Consider the following 18,645-nt stretch of genomic DNA (forward strand, 5'->3'; position numbering starts at 1 on the left):
CAGTGTTAAGAGGATGGCAAGAGAACTACCAAGATAGGGAGCACTGCCAAAGACGGGATCAGCCATCCCACTCACAACTGAGGGCATCAGAGTGTGAAGGACCATTCTCAGCCCTCCTGTGAACAAGCAGCACAAATCTTCCCCTTGATGTTCCCTGTTAACTGTGTAATGCACATTTGGCAGCACCACAGTTTTAGTGTAGGAAGAAGTTAATCAATATCTACTACAATTATGATTCTGCTTAACTGCACTAAACAGAGGAAAATTACTGGGGCATGTTTACATGCTGGATGGCTAATTTATTTTTTACCGTGTTTAAAAAGTATTTCTTGATAAATGATGCAAAGCTGTATACGCACAGGAAAGAGGGAAAATAGCTATTTAAGAAGTGTACATCAAATGGTTGTACAGTATCAGGCTGGTCTGAGTGATACCCGAGCAAAACAAATGTATCTAGGAAAAGGTTTCACGAAAGAAAACTTGCCATACATTATAACCATACAATACAATTATATCTTGATCTTTTTTTGTTTACAGATTTACATTTCATCAGCACACAAAATTAATTACTCATTATTAATTCTTCCTAGACGGAACAGAGACATTCTATTTTTAATATATCCATCTTCTAGCTAAAAACAAAACTAGCCATGCTAATCAAAAATTGTTTCACCCAGACCAATAGAAATTGCATGTTGCTTATAATTACTTCTACTGTGTTTTATTTTTGAATCATTCTTGTGAGAATCTATAACTTCAGGACAACACTTTCTGCATTTTTAACCTTCTCAAAAATAGGTACAGCTACTTCTTCATACATAGTTTAGCACTCTTCCCAAAAATACTTGTACTTGCTGTAGTCCAGAGAGTTTGCATTTAGAGTTTTTGAGGAAAAATACATTATATGCATTATTTTTGATACTATATATGTTATTTAGCTCTCCTTACATTTATAATTCCTCAGTTTCTCCCCTTCTCTCTCACTTACATAGAAACTGAAAACTCTCCTTTGAGAGAGATTATTTGAATCTGTACTCTGCAAATACTTCATTAATGAGTTTACCAGAGATAATGTAAACATGTGATGGAATTCAAAGTAATCTGCAACATATGACAGTGCCAGAGATTACTCTATTCTCCCTTTCTTCTCTCCAAATCCCATTCCTTTTTAAACTGACATCAATTTTCAAGCCCTAGGAGAATCTCTAAAATGAAATCGTAAGAGATACCATGTCATTTGAGATAAGACTGGGTTTCAGTGTGCAGACATATTTGGCAAGAACAGATTTGTTACCACTAAATTAAAATGCTCACAAGGAAAGGAGTGTTTGAACATATAAGTAGGTGCATCCCATAACTCTGGAAGCTGTAACTATAATTCTTAGACTTTCCAAAAAGTTATTTTGTGTATATATCTCAATTACAATTGTCTGAGAGCAAACCAGTCAGTGCAAGAAAATGCTCAGGTAACTCTTGTGTGTTTCCCAGTGTTCCTCTGCATGCTTGGGGTTTTCTCCATCTCTAATGCTTCAGAGTAGTAGCAAAATAGTCCTAAACTTTTCTTAAAGACTTAAAGCAAACACACTTGCTTCTACTTGGGTGAAAGAGGCCAAGAGAGGAAGAAGAAGAGTAAGGAAATAGGGGCAAAAGATAGCAGTCACTAGTTAAGTTACAGAGAGTCAACATCTAAGATTGAGGCTTCCACAGTCTAAAGAGTGCATCATCCTAGAAGGTATGTGACTAATCCCAACGTATCATTCAGGTAAGTATTAGAAATTTCTTCCCTAAAAACTAAGGGCTATAGGAAAACCTTACAGTTTAGCATCATCCACTGTTCTTCAAACTTCTTTGATGTGTGTGTGTGTGTGTGCGCTTTCTTTCTGTCATTCTGCTGGTTGGCTTCCTCCTGCTCCTCCTCCAAGAAAGAATATCTCTTTGAAGGACTGAAGCTCTTGGAATATCAAAGCTAAAGCTAAGCAAACTTTTACTTTCCCCTGGATACTGACTGGATACAGGATTCAGCATAGTCCAAGATAATCAGTTTCATTTTTAATCAGTGTTGATGATCTCACAGCAATTTATCCATTTTAATCAGAACAGGTTGTAAGCAGTCAAAGTAGATTAAGCAGATGAAAAGCCTTCTGGCTTACCAAAGCTTTGCAAGTGAATTGCTAGAGGACAACATGAGCCTCCAAAGTATTTTAGGGATCAAACAATTTAATATTGTTTTTTCTACGATACCTACCAGGAAGGAATTCATAGTGAGCACTTCACAAACTAATCTAAATGATTCTGCAATTTTAATTACTATAATCTATTTAAGCAGATAACTGAAAGAGACCGCTTTGGTCAATGAGCCTGCTGCCTTGCAGGCACCAGGTCAGACAAACCTCATTCATAAACTTTCTCAGCTTCATCTTAGAAGTAATAAGATATGAGAGTCTTCCCTCCCTGCTCCTACAGAAAGTGTTCCTCAGCACCTCCCTGTCTCATTGCTACACTTTTTGCTTTCACCATTTTCAAATTAGTTTGTCCTGTCTAGCAGAACTAACAGTAGCCCAACACCTCCTCTCAGTGAACTCTATGTCTGACTCACCCTTCTTAAACACAGATGCCAAGATGGAGAGAACAGAGGAAACAGCACGGAAAATAGTACATGAGAGAGTAACAGATCTGCCAATCCATTGCTGTCACTTTTCCTTTTGGCTGAAAGACTTTGGTTGCTTGCTTGCTTGGTTTTTTTAGGAGGAGAAAGGTAGTTGACTTACAGTCACCCCTACTTTGCATGAGTCTATACCCCTGCATCATTTGGCTCTTTGTAGCAGAAACTATATGGTTTTCACTGCTAATTTTCAGCTTTGCTCCAGCACTATCTGCAAGGGCTGAAAATTTTTCTGTCTGTCTGCATATACTGTGACTGTCAGAGTATATGCAACACCAGAAGACACAGCTGTTCTCTTGTGAAGAAGTCTCAAAAGCAGTATGAGAGCAAGCCCGTGAAAGGAAGCAGGAGAGGCAGTCAGGAAAAGTGAAAAATAAAAAGCTGATCTTTTTGTTCCTTCTGTGACAAATCTGTATCCTTGGAAGAAACATGTCATACTGCATTTGGAAGAGTGCTATACACTATTTATACTAGAGAATACAGATTTGGGTAATGTGTTAAAGAAGATGGAGCTACTAGTTCGACTACTGTCTCCAAAAGCTTGTATCATTTGTGTCAAGAAAGCACAGAAAATCTTCAATTCAAATAAATATAAGGCTGTCTCGCACTTGCTTCTCTGTTAGTCCTTAATACAAAGCAAGCTGTCAAGGAAGGAAAAGACCTGCTTAGAAACAGTAAAGAAAATAAGGCAGGAAAAGGGACACTACAGACAGTGGAAAAGGAACAAAGAACAAAAATGTGGAAGTTGTATTTGAGTCATTTGAATCTAGATAACTTAACTTCACAAGAAAAAAGTCCAGATGCAGGCCTAAGCGTGACAAATATTCCTGGTGTGGAAAGACTTGGCTGGAAAAGACATGCAGCTGAGGGCCAACATGAGAGAGGGCCCTTGAAAAACAATCCCAGGCAGCGCAGAAAAGATAACAAGTGGGAAACACCTGTTTATGGCCACTTTCAGTAAAAGAACTGATGGACAATAGCTTGAGAGCATCTAAATAAGATCCAGCACAAGCTTCACTGCAGACTCCTCATTGGAGTGAGGATGCCAAAGTCTCACATAGCTTTATAAAAGGGACAGACAAAACTGGGGAAAAACTAATACCCCTGTAAAGGGCCACAAATGGACTAACATCCCATCATTTTTATTTTACAGAAACATCCAATCATTGCTAGAGGCTGGCATGCTTTCTGGGAGAAATATCACCTCAAGCCTCCCTTGTTTTCATATTCAGCCCCTTTATGGCTGCTGACAGCATCAGGACACTGGACTAGAGACAACTTTGACCTCACCTGCAATTCATTATGCTTGTGCACTATCCAAGGGTTTGTTTTCTTTCTTTTATGATGGTCAACAGGTGGATTAAAAATACCTTTGGATTTCACTGCCGAGGTCCCCTGACTCATCTCCCCATTCCTTCTCTAGAAACTGTTGTCCCTGAGTCTGTGCAGCTGGCCAGCATTAATGAGACTAAATTTCAGACAAATGGCAACTCCAATTATTAAATTGCTAAATCTTTTAATAGCAGCCTCACTGTTTAATCTCAGTACATTATCAGATATTAAAAAAATTCCTAAGTCCCAAATAATTAAACATGCAATGTGTTTCAGCACTTCTGCATAAAGAGCTTTACCTTTTGAACTAAACCTGCAGGGTTTCTAAATAATTGAACTCTTTCACAGATATATGAAATTATCGTGTTCAAGCATTCTAGGGAAAAGACCTTCAAAAGGTACTGGAAACAAGTTAATCTGACCAGAACACTAACTTCAAAAGAAGAACCCTTATATCAAGTTGTCAAATTAAAAGAAGACAGGCCACAGGTATGACACATTTTCTGGGAATTCTGCCTCCAGCCTCTCACATCACTAGGTAACCTCTCTGCTTTTCATCATGATTATTTCTCATTCTTCCAGCCTTTAATTGCTACTTTTCTTCCCTTGTTTATACATAACCTTCATGCATGACATTACCTATCATGAGTCAAGCATTAAACCAGCAGCTCTCACACAGCACCTGTGTACTCCCATGTTTGCACTCAATAACCTGTACACTTGCATACAGAGAGAGTGCATCAATTTAATGTTCATGCTCACAGCAAGACAGCAATGAACATGCTTAAGGACTATAAAAAGGCTAAAAACTTCCTGTTCTCTCGCTCAAAAATATCAAAGGGCACTGTATAGCATGTGAACACATACATTAATTCTCTCCCCACTGCTGCTTTTGATTGAAACCAAAGCACTTCTGTGATGAAATCAGACACATGGTACACATACTGCCTAAGATCTGGCTCCCTTTAACATCTCTTAAATTAATTATCCTGAATTAATTACCCAACAAGCTGAGCCTAACTCAATTCTTGTGTACAGATTTTCAAAACAAACAAGCAACAGTGCTACAGGATCCTGCTAATGTCCTTTGGCACCTCACACTCACTTCCCAAGTGCTGTGGTCTGCAGTATGTTAGCCCTTGTAGCCAGGATGACCATAGACTAAAGAGGAGCTACTGAATGTCTTTCAATAAATCTGATGGGTGGAAGAGCAGTATTTCATCAAGATTTTTATATGATTCTTAATACAGCACACTGAATATTCCAATATTGATCTCCAGATACATTAACCACAGAGTAGCTACCTCAGAAATACATTTGACTTTCCTGTGGAAAAAGATTCCTGTAACAGAAGTTCCTAGGGTAAAACCTAACCACAAAAAACCCACTTTTTTTTTTTTCCTTTGCAGACAGAATCTTGGATCTAAAATACAACATAACCATCACAGAACATGTCAGACAAGGAAAGCTCTCCAAGGAGACAGTGAAAGAGATGAGAATAGGCTTCCTCCTCTTCCTACAGCTCAATATTCAGTATCACTTTACTGTCACTTCACGGGGCTTTAACCAAAACCTGAGTAAAGACTAAAAGTAACACAAATCCTAAAAACAGCACACAAGCAGGAAGCACAGATATGCAAAATCTTGAACACTGTGCTTCCCCCTCATTCAAACCTTAGATCCTACCTTCCTCTTTCTATTTCCATTACTCACTCTCCTTAAAGGCTGCAATTGCAGTTTGAAGTGAATACTGAACTCTTCCTTTCTCCAGGAAACAATCTTTTTCTTTACATTAGCACAGAATCAGGAATATAATTGTATTGCCGTCATCTCACGCTTGAGGATCCTGTTTCAAAATACCTCCCTGATATGCACTTAGCAGTGTTTTGACACACTCTGTTTTTCAGTATATCGTAACTACGTCACCAAAATGTCAGAATTTGGATGCTGTGGTTCCATTTGCCTTCTATTGTGGACTAATAACAGGCTTTCATACATTTATCAGTACTTGGTAGAATGACTCATGCTGCTTCATTTCAAATAAAGCCTTAGAAGGGGAAAACACTAAATGAATGGAGATGAACTTGTCAGCACTTGCTAGGAAAGAAGTTGCAGATAGTAGAATAAACAAAAAGCTGCAAATAAAAAAGCTGCCTTGCTAACCTGTTAGTAGATCCATTGTAGCAGTAGTTTGGAAGGAAATCATAATTGAGTTCCCAAAAGACATGAAGAGTGATTCTGCCGTAAGGGGCTGAAACATTATGGTTGGCTTCTCTGAACATGGCATCAAAGCTGTCCAAGGTCATATATCTACTCAGAAGCTTGTGAGTCATTTTGTTTACCTCTATCAAGCCATCCAGCTCCTACAAAAAACAAGGAGAAAGAAAGAGAATGATGCATTTAATAAAGTGGAGAAACGAAGCAAAGTACATAAATAACCTTGAGGAAAGAGAAGACTAGAAAGAAGTCAAAATGAACAATTGCCTCACTCCCAGTCTCTTACTTTAACAATAAGGGCTGGAAAGAATCACTGCTCTTGGGATTGTTTCTTAAACCTTCTGAGATTTTAAGGGTATTCAGATGCAGATGGGTCTCAAACACAGATCTGCACCAACACTTCCTCCACTGAGCAAAACTTAAAACTCCAGCATTTAAATGGAGTCAGACATGGGCCAAAAGCACCTTTCTGCATTTCCTATTTTACAAGCAATCACAAAGTCATTTCTGCTCATTAGAGTAACTGGTGAACTAACTATTGTACTGGTGATGTTAGGAATGACACCACATTTACCACAAATCCTTCTCGTGGTCTACTCCAGTGAAGGATGTACAAAGATGCAATGAAATAACAGATCAGACATTTACAAATGTTGTGAAGGTATACACAAAATCACTAGCTGCAGGCTACATGGCTATATATGAGTACTGCATTTCATAATGTTTCTCCTCTTGACGAGAAATTCCTAGTATCTAAAATAATTCCATTAACTGACATCAGACACTGAAAACACCAAACACAAAGAACATAACCTTTACTTCCAGAAAATCCAAGCACTGCTTTTAGATTATTGTACAATGGCCTACTGAAGAAATAGCCAGTGCTTTTTCTAGCTGTGTATCAAACTACTATTATCTTCCCATAGACAACTCTCTAATTTAGGTGCTCCATATTTCAAAGGAGTTTTTAAGCTGTGAGCAAGTTAGTTCAAGGAAAAAAAACCCCACACTATTATTATTATTACAGAATTAAATCCAGTTTGAGGGGGAAAACATAGCTCAGTCTTGTAAATACCTTAATTTAATTTATTTAGCTTGAAAAAGAGCAGAAATTACAGACTAATCGTAACAGTCTTACAGACTTACTTAATCTTCTTGCTGAGTTTTCAACAGAAAATATTTTGCATAAAACAAAAAACATAGCAAAAAACCTAAACAAAACAAAACAGTAACAACAAAAAAATAGATAAGCATAGTAAAGGGACAACTCTTAGTTCTGTCACTTTCTTACTCAAAGAATGAGAACCTGTGACCTAAGGAACACATCACTGATGGTTTCTGTTCACTCAGTCACTAAAAGTGTACTGCACGTAAAAAGAAAAACTACATTTCAATAATTCAAAGTTTTAAAACCAAGAATTCCGAAGTCAAGAGGCTCTATGGCCTCAGTATCTGGTTTCTCTTCAGTAAAGAACTAAATTAAACCAAGCTAATTAACTGCATGACAAAATGTCACTGGCAAAAATCTAATTACAGAAAGAACAACAGTAAACTCTTTTGCACAACTTTTAATTTATTTTTCATTCTAGCAGAACTGAATGTGCCTGATATTTTTCTTGCTGACTGCATGTTTACTTGTCAAATTCATGCTGTCTTGAAATAAAATTTAGTTTTTAGCATTTTAATCAGGAAACTAACTCAAAAGGACACCTCAATACTGCACAGATGCTCTTCTTCCATAGGCACAAGTCAGATCTCATTCCTCCACAAAAAAATATTTTTGTCACGCTACAAAACCAAGCTGGCTGGGTAAATAAATGAATTTTGATTCTACTGAGCACAAAGCTGGTGATTTTGATCTGCAATTTATCTTTAAGTATGGGCAAAAGTGGGCGCTTACAAAAGTTTAAATCACAACATGATTGCTTTCCTTGTTTTTTCATGGCTCCAAGTACATGCCTTCTCTACATTTTACTGCAGCTGCAGTAGGTCTGAGGTCGTTTCACCTCAACTGCTTTGTCAGTGATGTGGCAAAACGGCAACACAACACTCACCACAATAGAAGTCAAATCCTCGCTTTCAAACCGGCCGATGGCCAGTTCCATGGACCTGTACATGGCAGCTGAAATGCGCTGAGTGATCAGTCGGTTCAGGTCTATGGACCTGCCAAGGAGCTAAAGGAAAACATGCTATGAGGTTTTGAACTGACAGTCAGGTTACAAGACAAGCTGTACAAGGACTATGAGATTCCACAGATTAACAGACTCTTGCTTTCTGAACTTGCAGCCCAAACACACTGAAACAAATCAAATGGACAAAATTTATAAATTCATGAGCAAATGGGGTACAATTTGCATCCCAATTCTCACAAAAAGAAGTAAAAGTACACATTACATCTACATTTAAGTACTTATATCAGCATTTTATGCTTCCATGACATTGTGCCAACAACATATTGAACACTGGTGAAAGACATTACTAGGAAGACAACACTACCACCCATGGTATTCCTATTTGGCTCCTGTTTTCTTAACTGCAACAGACGTTTGCATTAAGACAAGATCTTTTAAGGTTTTTCTCCTAATTTACACTTTCATGTGACAAAAAAGCAGATCTCAAATATTCAGTTACGCTACTGAGATGACAGAACATGAAGCACAAAGTGTGTTTTGTCTACCTGCATAAATCAACACGGCTGGAAAGTCGCCAAGCAACTCAAATACAACATGGTGGGAGTTAACTCACTTGAACATGTCTCTGTTTTAGCAATGTCTCGTAGCGGTTGGACTGCAGCAGCTGAATGGTTGCCCCCTGGTTCTTGCACTCTGAACGCAGCCGTTTGTCCAGAAGCAGGCTATGAAGAAAGGAAGAAAATGCTTAAGGTATACTAAACAGCAAAGCAGAGCAGAAAAGTGTGAAGGAAAGTTCTCATGGTGCAAGAAATAGCTACCTGCCAGCCATTGCCTTGTAGTATGCAAATATTTGGTCTGCCAGCTTGTAGACAAATTGGTCAAAACACAGGTTTACCTTGGGGAGAAAAATATCATATGCTTAGAGATATTTAAAATTAAAAAAGAGCCTATCTAAGACCTTTTACTGTTTATCAAACATAGTCAAGAAAGTTAATAGATCTAAATTTTCCAGTACAAGAGAAGATGTCATTCAATTTTCATTATTATTATTATTATTATTGATATTTGCACAGGTCTACAATTTTCAGCATTAATGTGAGGCATTTTTGCACAGATTTCCTCACAACATATCACCCAACCAGTTACTTATCTTCTGGTCAGTCTTCTCAGTTTTTCCTGTTATCTCCAGCAGTTCTGAATCTTTTTCAACGGCCTCACCTTTTAGCATGATTTTCACATTCAGGTACAGAATATTTCTGTTCAGTAGGTAAGGTTACTTTACCTCTGCCTCAATTTCATCATAGAGGAACTGTTTCTTAAATTTGGTAAGTGCATAATGAGCACTGTCATTATAAAGGTCCAAAGAATACAGAACATACCTGGAAGAAAAAGAACAAAACACCAGAGTTACATGTGTATATAAGTCATGACTCTTTAGGATGGTGTAGTCAAGATTATGTAAGCCAGTCAATATTGTAATCAACGAACGGTTCACAGAAAGAAGATCTTTTTCTTTTTTAGTTTATATAAAAAAGATCACAATTTTTCCTATAAGAAAATATTAGTTGGTTCAAGAAATACCTTCTCAATGACTACTTGTTAAAACCAATTAAATCAGTAACATTATAATAAGGAATGGCAATCATTAAGAATAATCAGTCAGTGGAAGAGCACAAGTGGGTCTTACTCCATCATTGATGCCTCTTTTGTCTCCAAAATATGATCCGTCAAAATCCAAGGCATGGACATCTCAATGGGAAACTGGATTCTTCTGCCCATGGTCAGCTCTAAGAAAAATTCCCTGAACCACAGCTGGGACAGATCACAGCATTGCTGCAGGGTTTCTTTCAGAATAAATAAGGGAGAATTACACTTCTTATGGAAATACATCAGGTACAATACAACTGTGATTCTGATGATGCAATGCAAGACAAAAAAAGCAAGTGCAAGTCACTAGAGCTGTACATAGGCCAAATACTCTAAAGCAAATTCAAAATGTAAAGCCCATGACTTTTCATAAGAGTTTTGAATTCCTCACTGGCCCCTTAAGTGGTGCCTTCTTATAAAAAAAAAAAAAAGAATGGAAGTGGACAAGACTATCAGTTAAATATAAAAACTGTGTATACCAGTAAAAAGGGACTTCTAGTTTAATTTCTCAGTTGGGAGCTGAGAAAGCCATACACTGAATTTGGGAAGCAGCAAGTGAAGGAGGCAAAATTGCACTGGAACTACCAGTACCATCCCTCCCTATGGAGGACTGAATTGCTCCACATGTTCCTGTTGATTAGATGGGCAGGAAATGACAGACAGACACATGAAGTAGGGATTAAAACAACAATTTAAGGATGCTGTCAAGCGCCCAGAGGAGTGCTTCCCACCTCTCCAGAAAACACTTGGTACAATCCCTCTTTTCCTGAAGGCTTGTGAACTAAAACAGGAATGAAGTTTTTACACTAAGAACTTCTGAAGACCTTTTGCAGCGCTGTTCCCCAGTAGCACTATGACTGATATTGACAGGCTCCCCCTTCTTCAAGGGCAAAGGAGACCAGCAGCAAAACAAAAATGAAAGACAACACAGCATGGTGATGACAAGGACTAGGTACACTCAATGTCAGTAGGTGAATTCTTTAGGACAGCATGTTTCCGATTACAATTAACTGAATAGTAAGAGTAGTGAAATGACATCAAATTTACCACAACAGAGAATTTGTTTCCTCTGTACTTAAAACAAAACAAAACAAAAAATCTTCCAAAACACAAAAACTACTTTCTTTAAAAAATTTCAATGTGTATAGGCTTATAGTTTATATAAGTACATACATGAAGGAAATAGAAAAGGGAGGTAACAATATGAAATTTGACGCATTGGAAACAAACGTATAACAAGTCAAAATAAAAATCCCACCACAATACTAAGTACCATCTCAGAAAAAGTTTGGACAGACCAAGGCTTTTTATAAATAAACCAAAGGTTAAGTTGACTTAGGCAATCGGAAACATTTTCCAGGTCGTGTTAGAGGTGTTAGGACATGCTAAGCTGGACACTGATCATCTACATATCTTACCACTGAAATTTATCAAATGAGTGTAGAAGAAAGACTCGCGATGGAATTTTTCTATGTCCAATATGGTGGGCCCCTCAAGGCTACTTCTCAAGGTTTTCTTGGAACCACTTTTGTCAGCAATGAGGGACTCTAACATAGTTCTCACCATGTAAAGCTGTATCATTAAAGGAAACAATTATGGTGGAAAGGGGAGGGGAAAAAAGGAAAATACACATGGTACATTAGTTGAGCAACACTGAGAATTACTATCAGTAAGCGACTGCTCCACTTCAAACTGAAAACTGGCACTGTGTGGATAAAAGCCTTTGAGGCAAGAGGAACAGATGCAACACTAGGCCTACACACCAGCACAAATGCCTATCCATGCCAAAGGGACCTCCACTGACACTCAGCAGCAGACCATTTGCAGTGGAACAGTTCACATCACCACAAAAAGTAAAAGGAATAAGTAATGTCTTACCACCAAAGTTTAAAAGAGGCGGATAGATGTAGGACTGCCTCAGAAACTTGTGTGTCACATGCAATAGCTTTTCCAATCCCAGAGACTTGAGCTGCTTCAACAGCTCAGCAGAGTTTAAGGACTCTGTCATAGTGCGAACCATGAAGAGCTAAAAACCAACAGACAGGGGCAGGCAGGGGAAGAGAATCCGTTAATAAAAACACATGGGTAAATAAGGAACGGGAAAGAGAAGCAGAGAAAACGTGTTAGTTTGTTAAAAATGAAAAGCAGCACAGTAAGCATGCAAAGGAGGTCATACAGAAAGGCTGTTCAGAATAATCACTGCAATCTGGGGCTCCCTCAAGCAAAGAGAAAGTTCCTATTCATTTCAGGTGATGCTCAGAGAGCCATTAGCTTATCAAATGATTTAGAAAAGATTTCCAGGTAGCACCAATTACCCATTCATACACAGCCATTTTAGAACTGCATGAAACTGAGGAAAACCTATCTAAAATGGATATATTTGATCTCTTGCCTTCCTGTCACCCAGACGACAAGTGTGCCAGCCCAAGAGCAGAAAAAGCAGATAGAACCACATGCTTTATACATCCTGTTGCAAAGGTGAAGCAAAGCACTTAAAGCACAGGAGAAGCAAACTAGTGGTGATATTTAACCTTTTCTTTCACCCCAGGAAATTAGAAACCAAAACTATTTTTCTGCAATTATCAAAACAAAATCTTCATTAAACCAATCTTATCACAAATTAAGCAACGTTTTATTACCCAAAATTATTAACCATACGTGCTCTCTTTCCCACAGATTTTAGGTATTAAAAGATTGTCTTCACAAATCACAGTTGCCTTCAATTTTTCACCCCAAGTGCTCAGTACCTCATTTTCTCAGATGAGCTATGAATATCAGACCATACACTCTCCAAACAAATCCACAAATTAAATAAAAAGAGAACTATATGGAGGTAACAAGAATGAGCATCTATGTATGGGATTTTGATCACTACCACAGAACACATTTGAAATATCTCATTTTAGTGGCAGCAGCAGACAAATTAAATTCTAGGGATCAGCTTTATCATTCATTACTGAATACTGCAAGGGATTTTGTCAGAAGTCATATACTTTCCCATATTTTAACAGACATTCATTTATATTTTAAATGTATTTTAAAACTACTATACATCTACTGAATAGAGTGATTTAATAAAAAAAATTTCAACAGCCATACCAGAGATAGAAGTCAGTCAAGAAATAATTCAAATAGTTCAAAAATATTATTTAAAAAAATATTAGGAGCTCAATGAGAAAATATTTGTTCCCAGAAAATCAAATTAAAGAGATTAAACACTTGGAAAAATTATGTATCAGAGTAGAAAATTACAGCAATCCAGGCAGAGGATCTTGTTTAAGTGCTTATAATTTTGCAAATATATATCAGAGTAGATTTTTAGCACTAAAAAAAGACCACAATAAAACCTGCAATTTTAAAATAGTTTAGGACAGAAAAGAAACACCTCATGCAATAATTGTTGACAGATATCACAACCACCCGACAGGAAAATACCTGAGTGCTGGAGGGTCCAACTGCACGTCTTGGGACTTTGATGTCAAAACCACTTTTAGGGTCCTTTTCTCCCCTTAGAGCTGGGTCATTGAATGGCTCGTGACCTGCTTCCCAGTCACACACTGTCTTCCTTATGGCCTGCAAAACACTGAACACAATTTCCACTACTTCAGACTGCAGCGCATCCAAGTGCCTTGATAGAACACTTTACTTTTTTTAAGCATTTAAGCATTCTTCCAGAAGCACAGAAATTTTGCAACAGCATTCAGGAGCTCCAGGTAATTCCAACCAAGAGCAAAGAATTTCACCAATGTCTTGTGGAATGACAAATCCACAAAATAACCACTCCATGCTGTTTATCAGAAAAGGTAGTCTAGAGCCCTTAAAGACCATCTAGTTCCAACTTTCCCCTTGCAAAGGGCAGGGACGCCTTTCACTACATCAGGTTGCTCAGGGCATTGAACATTTCCAGGGATGGAGCATCCACAGCTTCTCTTGGCAAACTGTTACAGTGCTTCATTACCCTCCAAACAAAGGATTTCTTCCTAATGCTTAATCTAAACCTGCCTTCCTCTTTCAGCAAAACTGTTGCCCCTTGTCCAGTCATTATCTGCCTGCGTATAAAAAGTCTTTCTCCCTCTCTGTCATAAGCCTCTCTAAAGTACTGGAAAGCTGTGATAAGACCTCCCAGAGCCTTCTCTTCTCCAGGCTGAACTACCCCAGCTCTCCCAATCTGTCTTCATATCAGAAGTGTTCTAGCCCCTGATCGTCTTCATGACCTCTGGACGCTTTCCAACAGGTCCACATCGTTCTTGTGTTGAGGACCCCAGAGCTGGATCAATCAAATCAAATTCATACTAATATGGATACACATTCGCTATGAATTCAATTAATATTCAATCAAAGCGAAGCAGATTATTAACCAAATTAAAGAGAGACAATGGTGGCTTGAAATGAAAAAAAGCAGAATTCTTGTTTCCAGAAGAAATTCAGATTCCAGAATTCAGCTGAAATTCATACAAATAGCTTTATACTTTTAGCTCCAAATACTGAACTGGAACTCAGATACTTGCCAGGAACACAGTCAGACATATTCTGTGGCATGCTGAATGATCAATAAAATGTCTCATCCCAAATCTGAGCAGGTATGAAAGTAATATTTTCTATTTCATTAAAGTCTTGCAACAAAAATATTCTCCCTGTAAATCTGATAATGTGGAGCAATTTATTTTTAGCTTATGATGATATTTTGAGTGGTAGCCAGAGCACTTAGCAAGAGCCTAATTAGCTAAGGACTTTCACCTCTAAGAGCTTTGCAATGAAATGTGGGAGTAAATAAATAATAAACAAGTCAAGATTAAAAGCAAACAATTAGTGACAAAAAAAGATAAGGTCAGGAAACGTCACCAATCAGTGTGGGCAGATGGAGCACTGGAAGAGAAGTGTAAGGCTAATAAGCCAAAAGTACCAGAAGCTGAGAATTAAGATAGAATGCTAAGAGAGGCAGAGAGAAGAGAGAGTGAGATAAACATGAGACACAAGGAAAGGAAACACTGGAAACATAAAGCGGACAGTGAAATCTTCCTTCAAAATACAAACACTAATCTTCATTTCAGTATTAATGTATTTGTATTTTCTTAAAATAAAAAAAAAAAAAAAAAAAAAAAAAAAAAAAAAAAAAACCAAAAAAAAAACAAACACAAAAAAAACCAGGGAACACAAAACTTCCTAAAGTAGTCCTAAGAGGCTCATAACATCTTGGACTCCTGCTGCAGCCATGCTGGCAGCCATTAATTTTTAACTTCAGACTTCTTCAACTTCCAACTCGTATCCAACCAAGTTAACCATGAATGCCAGACAGATTGAGAACACAGACTTAGAGAGGTAGAATTTAAAATCTGTGCAACTCTGCAACTAATTTGCTAAGGTCTGAAGGAAAGAATACAGAAAAAGATGAAAACAGTAATGCTACCTCTGAATGACATTTTTCTTCTTTTTAATGGCTTGTCTTAATGGCTCCCTAAGTGTGACCTGGGCAAAGTCCTGAAGAGCTGCATAGATTGTATGACGAATGGCATGATTGAAAACACTTTCCATTCGTCCCATCAGCACCTGAAGACCTTTGATCATAGCAATCACCTGCAAAAAAAAAAAAAAAAAAAAAATCAGACAAATGTATTTCTCTTATTTTGTTTGTATATTTGTACAAACAGTGCATTTTTAAATACAAAAAATGAGAAAAGAGGAATTAACAAGTTACAAATGATAAAGGATAGATTGCTGTGCTCCTCCTATATGCTGAATGGAAGAACACACTGTTTCAGAGTCAGCACAGGGCAGGCTGTCTTTTTGCATCGGGTATGCAAAATGCTTTTAGAGAATGTTCTCTTTTATATAGAATTAATCTTTGGAAAATCCCTATAGAAAAACGTTTCTCTTACCTCAACCAAAGCAAACTTCTCCTCACTAGTGTAATTGTATCTTGTTGCTCTTTCATACTCTTCTGCATTGTCAGGACAATCTTTATTGGAGTATTTGTCAGTTGGGTGAACCAGCTTCCATGAGTACTGCAGTTCACAAGGTAGAAGAGGGAGAAAAAAAGATCGGGGTACAAAAAGAAACAAAAATGCCTGAGAAACACAAAACACAGCTGGACACAAATAACATGCTTTGAGAAATACCGCAGTGTTTTCATGAATATTTGAAGAATAGAGTTTGGTACTATGTTCAAACCTTGTGTAAATTCTGAAACTATGTGCTGGAAATGCTAAACAATATTTTTCTTAAAATCTTTTGCTGAAAATCAGCAATTCTGTATTATTCCCAAGAAATGCAACTCAAACTCAGGTATTGCACTTAAGAGTGTTTTTTCCTGTGCAAATGTTAACACGCAAAAGTTTCTTCTCTGCTTCAAGTATGAGAGACACAGAAAGACTTCAGAACATAAGAAAAAAAAATCTATCAGACCCACATACAAAAAGAGGAGTTTTCTTCTTGATGAAATATTCATATTTAGATTTCAAAACACAACCGGAAAACTGAAACCACAAAACCCCAGGTTTGGGTTTGGGTTTTCTGTTGGGTTGTTTGGGTTTTTTTTGTTGTTTGGTTTTTTTTGGCGGGGGTGTGTGTGGGCCTGTGTGTGTGATTTTTAAGTTTACTAGGCTGAAATGTGTGGAAATAGCTGTATTATCTGTGACAATATGATCTGCACAGCATGCACTTCTCTTAAAAACTGCCTTTTCAATCACTGCAAACACAGCTCAAAATATTCCTGAGCAATGTCAGGCTAGCCTAATATCCACCAGGGTACATCAAGTGAAAAATCCTAGTTACATTTAAACACAATTTTCTCACAGTTTGAGTTAGGCACATAGTAATATCTGGTTGACACCACCTTAGCATAAATATTAGATTACAGAGCAATACAAATTTGCCTACTATAATGGATTAACAGCACCAATTCACCTATGGCAAAGGGGAGCATCACACTCTGCAACCTGAGTGCTACAAGGAGGGCACTAGGGAAATGATTAAACAAAGATGAAGTTCTTTGGGGGCATTAAACTGACTGTGCATTAAGATGCACAGCAAACATAGGCTGCAAGTTTTTATCTGAACATGATGCATGTAACTATGTTCATGTAAATAATTAGGACACTCTGTATGAAAATAAATTCTCAGCGGAACAGGAAGAAGATGAATACAAACTTGAACTTAGATGAGAAGTATTTATGGGAATCTATACAAACTAGAACGACAATGAAAAGCAGTGAGAATAGCCAAAAAACCTGCTGTGATGCTCGGAGAAAATTTGTCCTAGAATGAGTAGTAGGATAGAAAGAGAGATAAGAATGAGAGACTTCCTTCAGAGATATAATAAAATAAGAAGGTTTTCACTGTGAAGAGACCCTGGATGGAGTAATTTCTGACGACAGAAATAAAGGGTGCAAGTCTAGGAGCTGCAGAGGCAAAGAATAGATAACAGCAACCTCTCTTAAGAAGAGAAAAGGAGAACAAGGTTTTCACCCTTAAATACACTGCAGATTTAAATAGGAATACGATAATACAGGGAAAAGCATGATTCATCTACTGGCTTTTAAAAGAGGCACTTGCAGTTAAAAATACAAATGAGAGAGAAAACTGGTTCTCCAGCTATGCCCACTGTGACTGCACACAGTGCAAATTATTTCATGCCCCCTGAGACAACTGAGGCAGAAGAGGAGCATGTCTGACTTCTCTCATACAGAAAGTCACATTTCAACCCTCCCTAGAACATGTTTTGGTTCAGCTAAGGCACACAGCTTTTATCCAATGTCTGCAGTATAATAAGGGCTCCTGCCTCCTCCTCTTCAATTTCTCCTTAAGCAGTTTCTTATTGGAAAAAAGCACACTCACTTCTCTAACTGGCATCTGTTTTTAAAATAAATTATTAGAATATAGAAAAACAACTCAGCATGTTCTTTATTTCTGCTCCCTCACCCTCCTCTCACATTTTCCTCTTCCTGCATTTACTTTGTTGTGGAGTCCCTTCCATGACTCAATGTAATCCCCAGGGTCTGGCCTTGGCAAGACAGACCCCAGCTACCCCTCCTGCCTGAGGGGATACTTCCAGTGTGCTCTGTACACAATGGTTTGGTCGGTTCTGCCCCATCCCTCAATGACCTTGGCGTTGTGGTTCCTTCCCCCTCAGTGTGTCTCCATTGGCTTCATGTCAGTGCCCTTACCTGCCCTTTGCCCTGCCCCCAGCCCCTCTACTGAAGGGGAGACAGGGGTGGGGTTCTCTCTCTTGCCCTTGGCTCTCTTTGCCTTCCTCTCCCTCCCTGGCTCGGGGTTGGGGGGGGAATAAAATGGACTCTTCTGCTTAACAAAAGAGACTTGTTTCCTCTGTTTCCCTGCCGGAGGCTGTAACCTCCCTAGACATGATAAACACTGTTGCAACACGATGCAACACTTTCCTTTTGACTCAAAGCTCAGTCTAAAGCCAATGGGAGCCCTCCCATCCATTTTTGTGTTAAAACCATACACGCTTCAATTTACTCAGCGGTGATGTCTAAACAAAGCCAGTTGGAGCTGCTCTGTCACCTCCTCAGTAACTGCATGTCAGTACAGATGTTTCTAATAATATAATTTTAAACAATGTTTAAAAGGAAATGATGAAGTCTTAGTCTACCAAATGTTTGTATCAAGAGTGACATTAAAACACTTGGTGAAGGTTCA

At 38.1% G+C, this 18,645-nt stretch overlaps 1 protein-coding gene across 3 annotated transcripts in view; it reads right to left on the reverse strand.

The window, feature by feature from the left end:
* CYFIP1 (cytoplasmic FMR1 interacting protein 1) overlaps positions 1-18,645 on the reverse strand; it is an 83,695-nt gene that overhangs the window by 28,203 nt on the left and 36,847 nt on the right. For 2 of the 3 annotated variants that reach the window (XM_083854627.1, XM_083854629.1), the window contains exons 13-22: positions 15,867-15,992; positions 15,398-15,564; positions 13,426-13,573; positions 11,409-11,562; positions 10,031-10,187; positions 9,626-9,722; positions 9,162-9,238; positions 8,957-9,065; positions 8,266-8,385; positions 6,158-6,357 (exon numbers count right to left, since the gene is read on the reverse strand). In XM_083854627.1, coding sequence (XP_083710753.1) covers positions 6,158-6,357; positions 8,266-8,385; positions 8,957-9,065; positions 9,162-9,238; positions 9,626-9,722; positions 10,031-10,187; positions 11,409-11,562; positions 13,426-13,573; positions 15,398-15,564; positions 15,867-15,992 — 1,355 coding nt within the window. Of the gene's footprint in view, positions 1-6,157; positions 6,358-8,265; positions 8,386-8,956; positions 9,066-9,161; positions 9,239-9,625; positions 9,723-10,030; positions 10,188-11,408; positions 11,563-11,868; positions 12,017-13,425; positions 13,574-15,397; positions 15,565-15,866; positions 15,993-18,645 lie in introns of all 3 variants that reach the window. The other variant, XM_083854628.1, reaches the window with a different exon arrangement.

Source organism: Zosterops lateralis (genome assembly GCF_965231275.1).
Source record: "Zosterops lateralis genome assembly, chromosome: 2".
Classification (NCBI taxonomy): Eukaryota; Metazoa; Chordata; class Aves; order Passeriformes; family Zosteropidae; genus Zosterops; species Zosterops lateralis.